At 35.8% G+C, this 15295-nt stretch overlaps 1 protein-coding gene across 1 annotated transcript in view; it reads left to right on the top strand.

The window, feature by feature from the left end:
• The first annotated feature begins 324 nt into the window (after positions 1–324).
• Positions 325–15295, top strand: part of NSG2 (neuronal vesicle trafficking associated 2) — a 158519-nt gene continuing 143548 nt past the window's right edge. Inside the window, exons 1-3 of the mRNA XM_053717142.1 lie at positions 325–509; positions 946–1096; positions 3203–3322. Coding sequence (XP_053573117.1) covers positions 968–1096; positions 3203–3322 — 249 coding nt within the window. The 5' untranslated portion in view covers positions 325–509; positions 946–967. The remainder of the gene's footprint in view (positions 510–945; positions 1097–3202; positions 3323–15295) is intronic.

Below are 15295 nucleotides of genomic sequence, written 5' to 3' on the forward strand. Positions count from 1 at the left end.
CCGTCTCCTAGGATCAACTTCTAAACTACAACAAAAGCAAAACGTAAACCTTCTTAAATTGAAATAACTATTTGTTTATCCGTTTGCATGCAGCATATTAACATCTTGTTAATCATCTTAATATTTCAAAATATTATTATAGTAGCGGTTCTTTAATTAAATAAGTGAATGATCATTCCTACTTTATCAATTTTACTAGGAAGCAATAAAAATTCTACCTTAGGTAAACACAGTAAAGAGATGTTGGGAGAGGTAGGGGCGGAGTTACTATTTGAATGCCTTTTCACGGAAGAAAGGGATACGGAAACTGCTGGGGATACAGAATCCGATACTACACCGGTGACTGCGCGTGAGGTGCTGCAGGAGCTTTGTGCTGCAATATCATTCGCGCCTTCCATAGCCCTTGGATGCTGCTGTCTGTAGGAGAGTTGATTTCAGCACCACGAGCAGCTCCCGTTTTACTTCTTTGTCTGCTGTATCCAGCCATCCCATTGAATAAACAACCGCCAGTAAGTAATGAATGAATACATTATATCATTATATATATATATATATATATATATATATATATATATATATATATATATATATATATATATATATATATATATATATATATATATATATATATATATATATATATCTCAAATAGATAGATGAGTGATCTGACAAAGGTAGTATATGCATTTTATAGGGTGAGCAACCTATCCTTATGCCACGGGATTAATGCAGAATAGAATAGCGTTTTCCTTTGTATAATGGGATGTATTACATATTACTAGAAATATTCTGCAAATATATAGTGCAAACATAGGATATAAAGGTAAGGATTATATAAAATGGAAAGCATTGTTAATGGTACATATTTAATTTTATCTGATAAAACTGCTGATTTCAGTTAATTCTATTTTTTAACATGGAATATATATTTTGAACATGTTTGAGGTCTGGCAAGTGAGCAGTAAGAATGGTGAAGCTGGGGAGTAATCTGAGTGACAAGAACAGCAAAGATCCCTCTGGTGAGGATGGGTTTCAGACTGTACCTTTGATCACACCTTTGGATGTAAATCATCTGCAGTTCCCAGCTCCTGAAAAGGTAACTATATGATGGATGATCTGAAAGCCCAAGTCTAGACATTTTTACATCACAAGCTATCTATTAATCCATCAACCAGTCACCTGCTTTTTTACATCTAATCATTTATGAATCATTGAATCAGCTGAATTAAAGGCACAGTTACCTGTATAAATGACATTGATGCATGCCTTTATTGTACATGCTTTCTACACAGTGACATAGATATAATATCATTCCCACATCATTTAATTTCCTTCAGTTGTTATGTGTAAAATTGGAGAACACATGAATTGTTTTAATATTTCATTGAGGCAGAAAAGTCTTTAATTATTAAGATTAAATATATATGCAAATGTTTTACCCTTTCTAATAGAAATACAAAGAAAGACTAGTCTAATGTAAAAGCTTGCATTTATAACATTGCAATACTCATAGGTAGTCTTTTTGAATTGTAATCATATAAAACAGTTTAATTAAGGTAAATTAATACACTATAAGAAAAAAGTGACATTTGCATTACACATTTTAACTGTTAAAGGGCAGTCAACCTATACAGAAATATTATGCTTTACATTTTATTTTCTCTATACCTGTGCATCTCAACATTAAAACAATGTAGGATAATAGAATCTTTGAATATTTAGAATGTAGAATATGTAGCTATTCTGATTTAATTTTCAGTGCTTGGAGACCAGTCATTCTGTTTGAAATGTTTAGCTTTTAAATAACTGTTAGATTGTTTATGTGTTTTTATATTTTAAATGTACTGATTACTTTTAATTTTAAATAGGCTATAGCATTTGTGGTACATGACATTTACAGCAGGATATTCAATCACATTATGAATAAATAATGTGTAGTTCTTCTGCTGTGCCTAAATGTGTATGAAACCCTTTGGGTTGTGAGCCATGAAATATGCCACATCCTTCATTTAAGAGATTTAGAAAACTAGATACTAGATAATTGGTTACAGCAAGACTACTTGGGTTGAAGTCTTCCAATAACATTAATTAGTCCCTCTTTAACTGGCTATTTCTGCACAGTAATATGATGCTACCTAAAATGTTAGTTGAGTATGACACACACACACACACATAATGCCTATGAAAACAGGGTGTCTCGCTAAGGGGCGTATACTGCATTTTCGTATAGGAAGTAAATGCATAAATTACAAAAGTGCACAATTAAATTTGTATTTAAATCATATTAAATATGCACAGCGTAAATTTTAATTTTAGTACACTGGATGTACCAAAAAAATAGAAATTCATACTTATAAGTACAAAAGACAAAGTGTAATTTTTGCTTTGGCGAAAAATGGGCGTTCCATGGGCGTATATGAAATTGTCTCTCTAATCCCAGCATAATTCTGTAAATATTTTTGCACTGCAGATCTCACAGTTTTTCTCGCCAGCTAGAAGATGGCTAGATATTCTCAAAACACTCAAAATAATTATAACCCTAATAGACAAACACATGTATACGAAAATAGAAGCAGAAAGCAGCGTAATGTGATTTAAATTGGCTGCAGGATTTAATTTCTTGCTTACTGCTAACTTTGTTCTATGGAGCGGTGTCCCTTTCCAACGAGAGCCATCTCGCAACTCACAGGGACTATTTTTTTACAATAATTCCACCATGGCAGCACCTGAGAGGGTCAGCATGAAAAACCATATCTGATCTGGATAGATCTGAGAATCGGCCCCTAATTCTGGTCTTAAAGGGACACAAGTCAAAATTAAACTTTAATTATTCAGATAAAGCATGTATTTTTGAGATGCTTTTCAGTTTACTTCCTTTGTCAAATGGTGCACAGTCTTTTTATATGCACAATTGTGCAAGAGTTCACAGTATATACATATGAGTCTGTGAATGGCTGATGTCTGTCACATGATACAGGGGGCCAGCAATTAAAGCAACGTTAAACTTGTTAGAAAAAAATATTTTTCTCATTTAAAATTCAGTGCCATTTCATTGTCTTTTTATTATGCAGTTTTTGATAATGATATTCTAATGTATTTAATAGTCCTTTAATGCGTTTATATATTTATTTTTACGTCTTTTCATATTTTGATATGTCTTATCATGGTTTCAATAGCTATTTTTTTTTTTTTACTGTTTAAGGTGGTTGTAAAAACAAGGACAGAGTACCAGTCAGAACAAAAGAATAAGGGAAAAACCAAAGTGCCAAAAATTGCTGAGTTTACGGTCAGCTTTACTGATGGGGTAACGGAAAGGTTAAAGGTAAGTGACAGACATTCGGCTATTGAATTTTTTATATCATATATATTTTTTTCGTTGCCTATCAAGTGCTTTAAAGGGACATGAAACACAAAATTGTTATTTTTGTGATTCAGATAGAGCATGCAATTTTAAACAACTTTCCACTTTACTTCTTTTATCTAATTTGTATTATTCTCTTGGTATCCTTTTTTGAAAAGCATACTTTGGTAGGTTCAAGAGCAGCAATGCACTACTTGGAGCAAGCTGCTGATTGGTGACTGCACATATATGCCTCTTATCAATGGCTCACCTGGTTTGTTTAGTTAATTACCAGTAGTGCATTACTGCTCTTTAAACAAAGGATAACAAGAGAATGAAGCAAATTTGACAATAGTAAAATAAATAAATCTAGTAATACATAAAGTAAATTGGGAAGTTGTTTAACATTGTGTGTTCTATATGAATAATAAAATAAAAATGTGGGTTTTTATTTCCTTTTAACTCTCTACATGCAATATTTTATTATAATAATTTAAGTTGTATATACTGCTCATACGGAAAAATTGAGTACACAAGCTTGCAGTTTCAGTTATGTAAGACATATTCTAATGATACAAAGTAAGAATGTTTCAGACTTTGCTATAGTTGTACTATTTATTTATTTGTCTTTTGAATTACATTTTTGCCTAATTGTATGTTTTATACAATGGGGGCCCAACTAAATCCCCTCATTTAAATACATTTTTTACAGTGTTTTTTAATTGACTTAATTTTTCCTTTATATAGCACCTTATTATTAACATCAACCCTTTCCTATAGTTTTGTGTTTACTTTTACTTAACATCCTTCTGACTTTTATTCTCTTCTCCTGGCAATTTTTTTCTGGAGTAATTGTTAAAACTACTGTAAATGTTTAATGAAAAGTAGTATATAAATTAATGCAGTGTACATGCATTATTATAGCTTGGGTACATCTGGTTTTTAACCATGACAAAGAAAACCAGGTCAAAGTACTTAGAGGGTTTTCATTTCAATCCCCAGACTTCCCTGGATCTACAATCCCATGTAGAATTTTACTAAAAAATTAAAGGTTTTAAATGATTAATTTTGTATACCTGCATTTTGCAATGCTTTGCATAATTGCTGGTATACAATATAGTATAGAATGTATATTTAAAGAAGAAATTTAATCTTATGGGAGCCAAATGGTTAATGTTTTCTCTCCAAAGATGCCTTTTTGAAGAAATGGCCCCTTTTTAATAGGATAAATTGTCAGTTTCTCTACTTCCAAAGAATCTTGATGAATATGGGAGTTTTGCAAGGGAGTTGCACAAAGTTAACTACAGAGCTAAATATTAAAAGTGCAGGACGTACTTTGTGGACCTTACCACCTCATACTTCCTATCCTCCCTTTACATCTTTTTGTTCTGCATAGATCACTAAACATGCACAAAAGCACTGTCTAGCACCTTTAGGGCATCTAGCGCATTACAAGCTTGTGTGGGGCTATAGTAATTGTTGTGGATGTCTAGGACACTATAGAAACATAACTCAAATGTTCACTTTCATTTAGCCATGCAATGTGTTGTTTTGTACCATGCCAGCAAAAAGTGAATGTGTAGACTTCAAGACATGCAAAGAGATGTGATGAAATTCTGGTGCTGAAAATGATCTTTGTACAACCATTAATGAGTTGGTATCTATGGAAAGGATGAAAGATTAGAATTAGTCTTGGAAAGTTTAATAGAAAATATGAATATGGTGATGCAGCAATGTCAGATATGGTAGTGCATTTTCTGGGACAACTGAGATAAAGCTTTTCTAGCTATTTGTGCCTAAATATACAAGTTCTAAATATATAGGTTAAAAAATAAATGAGTTCTCATTGAATTAAATGATGTAACTATTACATATAGGAAAAAACTGCAATTTAAACCCCTTCTTATCTTGAAAATGTGAAGTAAAATCTGTTTAAATGTCTAATCCCACAGTATGTAAATCTGTAGAAGCAGAGAAAAGAGAGGCGCCTTATGGGACAGTATCGTTGTGCAGCATCAAAGATACAGGAGATAGCACACACTAAATGTCAGGGTACTCACAAGGATTGTGGCATAAACGTATGCCTCACTGAGCAGGACAGAACCTTAGTCGCCCGCCTGACAGACCAATAGGGATAAGTAACCGGAACTCCAGAGACCAATCCTCAGCTACAGATAGTGGGAACGTCAAGGGAAACAGATTGTCCGTGATACAACCAATCACTGTGAGCTCCTAGTTTGAGAGGCAGGTAGCCGGACCAACCATGAAGCAATAAACGAAGAGCGGGGATATCGTAGAAACAGATTTATTAAAATCACTGTTAAAACATAAGTTGAAAGTAGAATGGAAACAGCAACGCGTTTCTCGACCTTCCGGTCGTTTCATCAGGCTGATATTACATTTGATAACCCCGCTCTATTTAACATAAGAATTGTCCAATCACAGACCGGTCTGCGTCCACACCCTTCATGAGGCCAATCGTAAGTTAAGATTGACATCTGTAGTGAAAGTAGCACCTACTCAATAATGAGTGAGAGATGACGAATGTGGAAACGGTGCCGACTGTAATATACATACATGGTAATCATATGTTACATATAAAATGATTAAAACAGATGAAATTGCTATAACATCAGAACAAAGTCCACGATCACATACAGTTCATATATAATTCGTATAATCAAAGCCTTAAATTCAGTGAAGTGCCTAAAACAGTAAATAAAACTATATAGGGTAAAAGATTCTTAGCTACGTATTAGGTTTGTGAATGAAAGTCATAAGCAATTCAAAATATAAACTAAGCATATACAAATATGGCTAGAACCTTATGAACAGATCACAAGCTAGTCTGCATCTGCATTCCTCATGTTAACAATCGTAAGTCAAATTGGCAAAATAATGATGTTGGTGGCTACTATATATATAGAGGAGAAGAAAAAATGAAGCGTGCAGATCCAGCACCAGCTAAATTGCGAACAAATATATACCCATGTAATAATGAATGTCTGATAACATTGCCAATACAAAAATCATTGGCGATGAGCTATAGTGGTCTAAACCAATATAGTATATAAAAAGTGACTATATACTTGAGAAAGTAATATTTCATAAATGATCCTCAGCCACACTACATAACTTTAAAATGAGTGATAAGGTTAGACATTTAAAAACTGTGGATGATGACAGCACACAATAAATAGAATAAAAGGACCATATATTATGACAGATGAGTGTCAATGTATATTGGGATGAAGATCATCTTATGTTGAGATCAGAATATTAATGTTAAACAAAATCTGGCAGATAATTCTATCATAATGCGGACAATTAGACAAGAACAAGGTAAAACAGGCTCAGGCAGAGGGACATCAGGATCCAGCCTCTAAGAGAAGGCCGCCAGATCAACGCATAAATTGAGACCGTCTGGATGCATGCTTTTCAGCAAATGGATCCAATAGGTCTCCCTCTGTCTGAGCCTAAAGAATCGATTATATAAATGGGATTTGGGAACAAATTCAATAGGAACCACAGAGTAGCAGTTGAGGTCTCCCTTGTGTACATCATTACAATGTCTTGAAACACTATGGAGTCTGAAGTTATTCTTCATATTCCGATAGTGTTCAGACCATCTAGTACTGAGATGTCTACAGGTACGCCCAACATATTGGGCCCCACAGACACAGGTGAGTAGATAAACCTCGTAAGTGGAAGTGCAAGAGGCATGGCCAATTATAGTATAAGACTTATTGGTGACACTAGAACTAAAAGTCCTCTGCTGATTACCAATAAAATTGCACATCTTGCGGCGGGCTCGTCTACATTTAAATGACCCATGTCGCAAATTATTACTGTTAACACCAAGAAAAGACTGTCTATGTTTGACAATCTTACTCGGAGCCAACATTGTTTTAAGAGTCGGAGCCCTTCTGTACACTACTCTGGGTGTATCATCCAAAGTTTTTTTCAAAATAGGATCCTTAAGCAAAATTTTCCAATGTCTAGTGACAATCTCTCTAATTAAGTTGTGATTGCAGTTGTTTTTGTAATAAACAAAGGATCTCTATGAAAATCACTATTAATTGTGGGTCCCAGTTGTGCATTAGAACCAGTGAAGTATTTGTCCCTATCATCAGGGCTTTAAATGATGATAGGGACAAATGATGATAGGGACAAATACTTCACTGGTTCTAATGCACAACTGGAACCCACAATTAATAGTGATTTTCATAGAGATCCTTTGTTTATTACTCAGTTCAACTGCAATCACAACTTAGAGAGATTGTCACTAGACATTGGAAAATTTTGCTTAAGGATCCTATTTTGAAAAAAACTTTGGATGATGCACCCAGAGTAGTGTACAGAAGGGCTCCGACTCTCAAAACAATGTTGGCTCCGAGTAAGATTGTCAAACATAGACAGTCTTTTCTTGGTGTTAACAGTAATAATTTGCGACATGGGTCATTTAAATGTAGACGAGCCCGCTGCAAGATGTGCAATTTTATTGGTAATCAGCGGAGGACTTTTAGTTCTAGTGTCACCAATAAGTCTTATACTATAATTGGCCATGCCTCTTGCGCTTCCACTTACGTGGTTTATCTACTCACTTGTGTCTGTGGGGCCCAATATGTTGGGCGTACCTGTAGACATCTCAGTACTAGATGGTCTGAACACTATCGGAATATGAAGAATAACTTCAGACTCCATAGTGTTTCAAGACATTGTAATGATGTACACAAGGGAGACCTCAACTGCTACTCTGTGGTTCCTATTGAATTTGTTCCCAAATCCCATTTATATAATCGATTCTTTAGGCTCAGACAGAGGGAGACCTATTGGATCCATTTGCTGAAAAGCATGCATCCAGACGGTCTCAATTTATGCGTTGATCTGGCGGCCTTCTCTTAGAGGCTGGATCCTGATGTCCCTCTGCTTGAGCCTGTTTTACCTTGTTCTTGTCTAATTGTCCGCATTATGATAGAATTATCTGCCAGATTTTGTTTAACATTAATATTCTGATCTCAACATAAGATGATCTTCATCCCAATATACATTGACACTCATCTGTCATAATATATGGTCCTTTTATTCTATTTATTGTGTGCTGTCATCATCCACAGTTTTTAAATGTCTAACCTTATCACTCATTTTAAAGTTATGTAGTGTGGCTGAGGATCATTTATGAAATATTACTTTCTCAAGTATATAGTCACATTTTATATACTATATTGGTTTAGACCACTATAGCTCATCGCCAATGATTTTTGTATTGGCAATGTTATCAGGCATTCATTATTACATGGGTATATATTTGTTCGCAATTTAGCTGGTGCTGGATCTGCACACTTCATTTTTTCTTCTCCTCTATATATATATAGTAGCCACCAACATCATTATTTTGCCAATTTGACTTACGATTGTTAACATGAGGAATGCAGATGCAGACACTAGCTTGTGATCTGTTCATAAGGTTCTAGCCATATTTGTATATGCTTAGTTTATATTTTGAATTGCTTATGACTTTCATTCACAAACCTAATACGTAGCTAAGAATCTTTTACCCTATATAGTTTTATTTACTGTTTTAGGCACTTCACTGAATTTAAGGCTTTGATTATACGAATTATATATGAACTGTATGTGATCGTGGACTTTGTTCTGATGTTATAGCAATTTCAACTGTTTTAATCATTTTATATGTAACATATGATTGCCATGTATGTATATTACAGTCGGTACCGTTTCCACATTCGTCATCTCTCACTCATTATTGAGTAGGTGCTACTTTCACTACAGATGTCAATCTTAACTTACGATTGGGCTCATGAAGGGTGTGGACGCAGACGGTTCTGTGATTGGACAATTCTTATGTTAAATAGAGCGGGGTTATCAAATGTAATATCAGCCTGATGAAACGACCGGAAGGTCGAGAAACACGTTGCTGTTTCCATTCTACTTTCAACTTATGTTTTAACAGTGATTTTAATAAATCTGTTTCTACGATATCCCCGCTCTTTGTTTATTGCTTCATGGTTGGTCCGGCTACCTGCCTCTCAAACTAGGAGCTCACAGTGATTGGTTGTATCACGGACAATCTGTTTCCCTTGACGTTCCCACTATCTGTAGCTGAGGATTGGTCTCTGGAGTTCCGGTTACTTATCCCTATTGTTCTGTCTGGCGGGCGACTAAGGTTCCGTCCTGCTCAGTGAGGCATACGTTTATGCCACAATCCTTGTGAGTACCCTGACATTCAGTGTGTGCTATCTTCTGTATCTTTGATGCTGCACAACGATACTGTCCCATAAGGCGCCTCTCTTTTCTCTGCTTCTACAGATTTACATTACCACTTCTCTCCAAGAGTGCTGCCGTCTACATTGGTTGCTGGATGATCCAGGAACTCTGCCTTCTTTGAGACTGTGTTTGAGCCGCGTCTCGGCTATCAGCTGTGCGCACCTCCATAGGATTTTTCCTTCACTTTCTAATCCCACAGTATCAATTGGCTAATTCACACTAATGTTTGTTTGGAGAATAGGTACCTCTTACTAAGCATAATACATAATCCTGCTTATTATGCCAATCTGACAGTGAGCATGAGCAGGAAATATACAAATGATACTGCTGTATTAATTTTAGCTGCCCATCTATTAACAAAACTGACCAATAGTTTTCTGTGCAATGGTTGATATACTCCGATTTCATTGTGTTTTTTCATTTTATGCTATTGAGTGATATAGTCCTTGGGACGTCACAGATATTTTTAATACATTGACTTTGCCATAATCAACTCAGTTATTTTTGGTTTTCTTGCCAATAGTATTGTAATTAAGTATAAATGTATCTGTTTTAAATCATTAGTCCATCTCAATTACATCTTAAAAAATTCTGGAACATCTTGATTTCCTATACTTGGATTCAGTAAACAAGCAGGAACCTAAATGTTTTTGCAGGTTTTTCATAAAGCAACATAGAAGTAAAATATAAACGGCCAATAAAATAGATGACATTCACCCAAAAATGATTAATTATTACTGATGACGGCCTTGTGTTGGATTGAAGGTTCTTAGAGTTTCCTAATTAAACTCAATGTATTACATGTGTAAAATCGACCCTTTCCTATAGTTTTGTGTTTAATTTAATTAACATTTGTATAAAGTCCAAACACGTAATTGCAGTCATGAATGGACATTCACAGATGTAAGTGAATCACTACAACGAGTCAAAAGTTAGGAGATTCTCATGATTACCTTTATGAAATCAGCTAATGGCTGTATCTGTGCCTTTTGTTACCCATATTACTCTTCCAACATCTTGAATGGAAATCTAAAAGTTACCAATATCCTGGTTGCGGACATTTCACTCTCTATATTTTAATGACACTAGCAAATGATTTTGCCTATTAAAATGTGAACTGAACTCTTACCCCCACATGTTTAGATCCACTTTTAAATGGTTTATATGGCTGGAGAAGTATTCCTATATGGTAGGTAACTCTTAGCGCTTAGTTCCCTTCCCCAACCCTTTATGTCCATAATAGTGAGCCTAGTACTGCTACATTAATACAGCTTATGTTATGTATACAACTATGCCATTTTTTCCTTTTTTTTAACCTATTCAGATATCTTGCACACCCACAGAGGAAAATCTTGAAAATGTGACTTGTATCTCATGTATGTATTGCATTGTTTTACTGGTCCATATGTCTGCATTTTATCAATGTTATGTGTTAAATTCTAAATAAAAAATATTATTTAAAAAAAAAAAAATGTGAACTGAACATACACAAAATTGGCAGTCCACCCCTCAAAAAATGTGCCAATAAATAAAATATTGCGTGAGAAGTTTGAGGAACCTCATTAAAGTGCTTGATTAATAAACTCATTGTGAAGTAATTTGACAACCATTAGAAAACAATGCTTCCTCATGTAACAGAATGCCTTTAAATTGGAAAATGGCTTATCAAACTGAATAAACCTGTTAGAAGAGTTTGTTGAAAAGATTGTTGACAAAACTCTTAATTAGAGAGAATAAATCCAATATAGAGACCATAAATCCAAGACACTATATAGCACTGTTCTCATTATTTTAATTGTTAGAGAAAAAGGGATAACATTTAAACCACAAACTAGAGAAGTTTTAGTTATATTAGCTTTGCTCAGGAAAACATAAATCAGGGAGAAAGATGTAAGATTAAATTTAATAGAAAATTGACATTTTTAGCTTCCGTTTCAAAGCCATCTCAAACCATTGCTATAGCTTTTATTTGAATTCGTAAAACCACAGCTATTAGTAAACTTTGTAACACCAAATTCTAATGAAACACACAAGGAGTTGATCTTAATTTTAAATAAAAAAAAGCTCAGGTGTACATTATAAAAATTACATCAAAGAAACTTATGTTGACTAACATATCCCTTTAATCACTGATATAAATGTGCGTGCAATTAATAATTTCATACAATGTTAACATGTTCAAACTCTCCTTTGCTGTTATCACATAACATTCCAGTAGCTGCATTTTTTAGTATAAGTTTCATAGTTTAAAAGTAGTTTCAACAATGTTTTTATTCTTTTATTATAAACTAAGCTTTTATCTGTCATACAACAGTTTATAAGCTGACATAACTTTATGTGGATAATTTAATAAAAAAATATTAATCAACTGTGAGTTAATTCCAACAACAATAAGGTGAAACCATAACCACCCACAGTGCAAATAACTTAACCACTGCTAACTTATTTCCCCACCTCCGTTAAACTCTAACTACACCTGATCCAAAAAAAACTTAAACATGAATCCTGTCTGTGAATTTGCTCTAATCTTACCCAGTCCTGTACAATACAGCATTAAATGAAATGAACCCCCTTAATGTTACTCCTTCTTACCCCAAACACACCACCTACTGAGTAAACCTCCCATACAATCTCCATACTGGTGAACCCTATCTATACAACTAATTCAACCATCACAAATACACTCCAGGCACCTAACACCTCACAGAACCCAGAGTTACAAAAAAGTCCTAAAATAATATTTAAAAAAAGCAACAACTTTATTTTAGGACATTACACTCTATTAAAAAAAATCCTGGCGAATAAGCTTAATCGTTTTCAGTTGCGGATGGACGTGTCTTTTGTCAAAATAGAGCTTGCCCACTCATCCATTTGATTAGTGCAAGGAGGTTTAATTGCACTGGGGTATAGTCAGAGTTAGGGTTAATGGCATGTATATTGGGGCTGCAACACTTCAGTTCAATTCCATTAGCTTAAATGGGTCAGTGATGGTTATTGTTAATGGCAATGAGAGGTTAAATAGGGTTAGCAATGGGGTTTATTTTGGGGGGAAATATTAGATCAGTTTGGATGGAAATGGTTTAATTGCAGTGGTACCAGTGTTTTACCAGCTGGGGGCAAAACCACCAGGTCATATTAACTTGCTATCAGAAGCCAACATTATTTTAAAGGGACACTGAACCCAATTTTTTTCTTTCGTGATTCAGATAGAGCATGAAATTATAAGAAACTTTCTAATTTACTCCTATTATCAAATGTTCTTTATTCTCTTGGTATCTTTATTTGAAATGCAAGAATCTAAGTTTAGATGCTGGCCCATTTTTGGTGAACAACCTGGGTTGTACTTGCTGTTTGGTGGAAAAAAATAATCCACCAATCAAAAAGTGCTGTCCAGAGTACTTAACCAAAAAAGCTTAGATGGCTTTTCAAATAAAGATAGAAAGAGAACGAAGAAAAAATGATAATTTTGATAATGAGGTGTTGCTCAGGCAGGTGTTGCTTAGCTCGCAGCTCCAGTTCGTTAGCCACTGGCGGTGAAACTTTCTGCGCCTTACCTCAAGTTTTTGAGGCTGCTTTGGAGGACAGATATTAAAACCATCTCTGGAACCTCACCAGTGGACTTCCACCCCACTGGTTTATGTTGGATACCCGCTACTTGGACCCAGTGTAGCTATCTATATAGACCAACCGGCCTGATTAAGGAGCAAAATAATTTATCTGAAGTTCCCGCTCCAAAGTTACTTTTTCCTTTTTGCCTATCTGGAGTGACTCTCCTGCCGTCTCCACTCCCCCTCTCTGGGTCTGCTGCCCGCCGTCTTTGTCTGGCTAGATTCGGATTCCAAGACGCTGGGGTTCTCCCCTCTGCAGCCTCACCCGCATTGCGCTCAGGAGACCTATACCATTTGCCTGCAGGCTCTACCGACCGACGGCCACCCCGCCCCCTCCCCCACCGGTGCTGCGCAGGAGGAGGCTGGGTACGGTCTTGAATCGGGGACCGATTGCTGGAAATCATCTGCATTACCGCTGGAGTGTTCTATCGTCTCCCCTCCCACCGATGTTGCGAGAGGGGAGCTATATCCTTGGCTGCTGGTTGTGAATTACAAGCTCCTGACGTCGGCTGCCTCCGGGACTGATTTACCCTTCAGGGATCTGTGAATCAAGAAACAGCTATGGCGGGCAGCCCGACACCGTGAGGAGGGGTGAGTGTCTTTTTTCCCTCTACTTATCTTCATTATAAGTGCTTCTTGCAAGGGGAATAAAGGGAAGGAAAGACAGATATATCAAAGCAGAACGTGACAAAGCTGGGAGTGAGAGTCCCTGCTGGTTACTTGACCAGTATCCCTTCTGATATAAACCTGCAAGGCTGCATGAGCTGAATGGTCAGGACCTATTGGTGGACATTGTATTCTCTTTCATTTGTCTAGATCAAAACAAAGCTATTACAGACCCTGAAATAGGGAATTTGGTTAACAGGGGCTCTTTGTGACTATACTAGTACACTTCAATGACTGGGACTTTGGGAACAGTATTTAAGTGAATTTTATCTAGGAAAAGCACGCAGAGAGGAGGGGAAATGAAGAAATTATTATTTATTTTTTTCGATTTTAGGGGAAAAGGGAAAAGTGGTAACAATAGTATCAAAAGCAATAGTAACAATAACGATATTTTTGGATGTTCACACTGTTTACACTGTATGATATCATATTGTGTTATATTGTCTCCTGACTCATTGAGACTTCAGCTGCTCTTGTTCTGATGATTCTTGTGTTTCTATCCCTTTTTTTTTTTTTTTTTTTTTCTCCTCTCAGTAGCCATAGCTGATTAACTGCAGCATAAGCTTGTTGTTAACAATAATTGTTATAATCCCTAAGGAATCTACAGGGAACTTGTAAACAGTCAAGAAGGAAAGGGAAGGGATGAGGGTAATTGCTATTTATTTCTATCTCTCTTTTGTACCTGATTCACTAAGAACAAATCTCCCCCTCTCCCCTCTGCATGGAAATTTAAGGGGAAAGAAGGAGGAAAAGAAAAAAAAAACTTAAGTAATATATACTGATTACTGCTGTGTATGCAGGACAAACCTTGGGGCCTATATTTATATCTTATAAAGTAACTGGCGCTGCTTAATTGTGGATAGCCTCACGTCATTAATTTGTGTGGAATAATAGCATATGAATGTGTAAGAACTGATCTAAGAACGTTCTTTCTAATCTGAGGCCTCTTATTTTCTTTTACTAATTTCAGTAAAAAATCCTATGCTGCCATTTAGTCACTAAACATAAGAACGGATAAATAAGGCCTAGATTTAGAGTTGGGCGGTAGCCGTCAAAACCAGCGTTAGAGGCTCCTAACGCTGGTTTTTACCGCCCTCTGGTATTTGGAGCCAGTCATTAAAGGGTCTAACGCTCACTTTCCAGCCACGACTTTTCCATACCGCAGATCCCCTTACGTCAATTGCGTATCCTATCTTTTCAATGGGATCTTTCTAACGCCGGTATTTAGAGTCGTGGCTGAAGTGAGTGTTAGAAATCTAACGACAAAACTCCAGCCGCAGAAAAAAGTCAGTAGTTAAGAGCTTTCTGGGCTAACGCCGGTTCATAAAGCTCTTAACTACTGTGCTCTAAAGTACACTAACATCCATAAACTACCTATGTACCCCTAAACCGA

Source organism: Bombina bombina, chromosome 6 (assembly GCF_027579735.1).
Source record: "Bombina bombina isolate aBomBom1 chromosome 6, aBomBom1.pri, whole genome shotgun sequence".
Taxonomy (NCBI): Eukaryota; Metazoa; Chordata; class Amphibia; order Anura; family Bombinatoridae; genus Bombina; species Bombina bombina.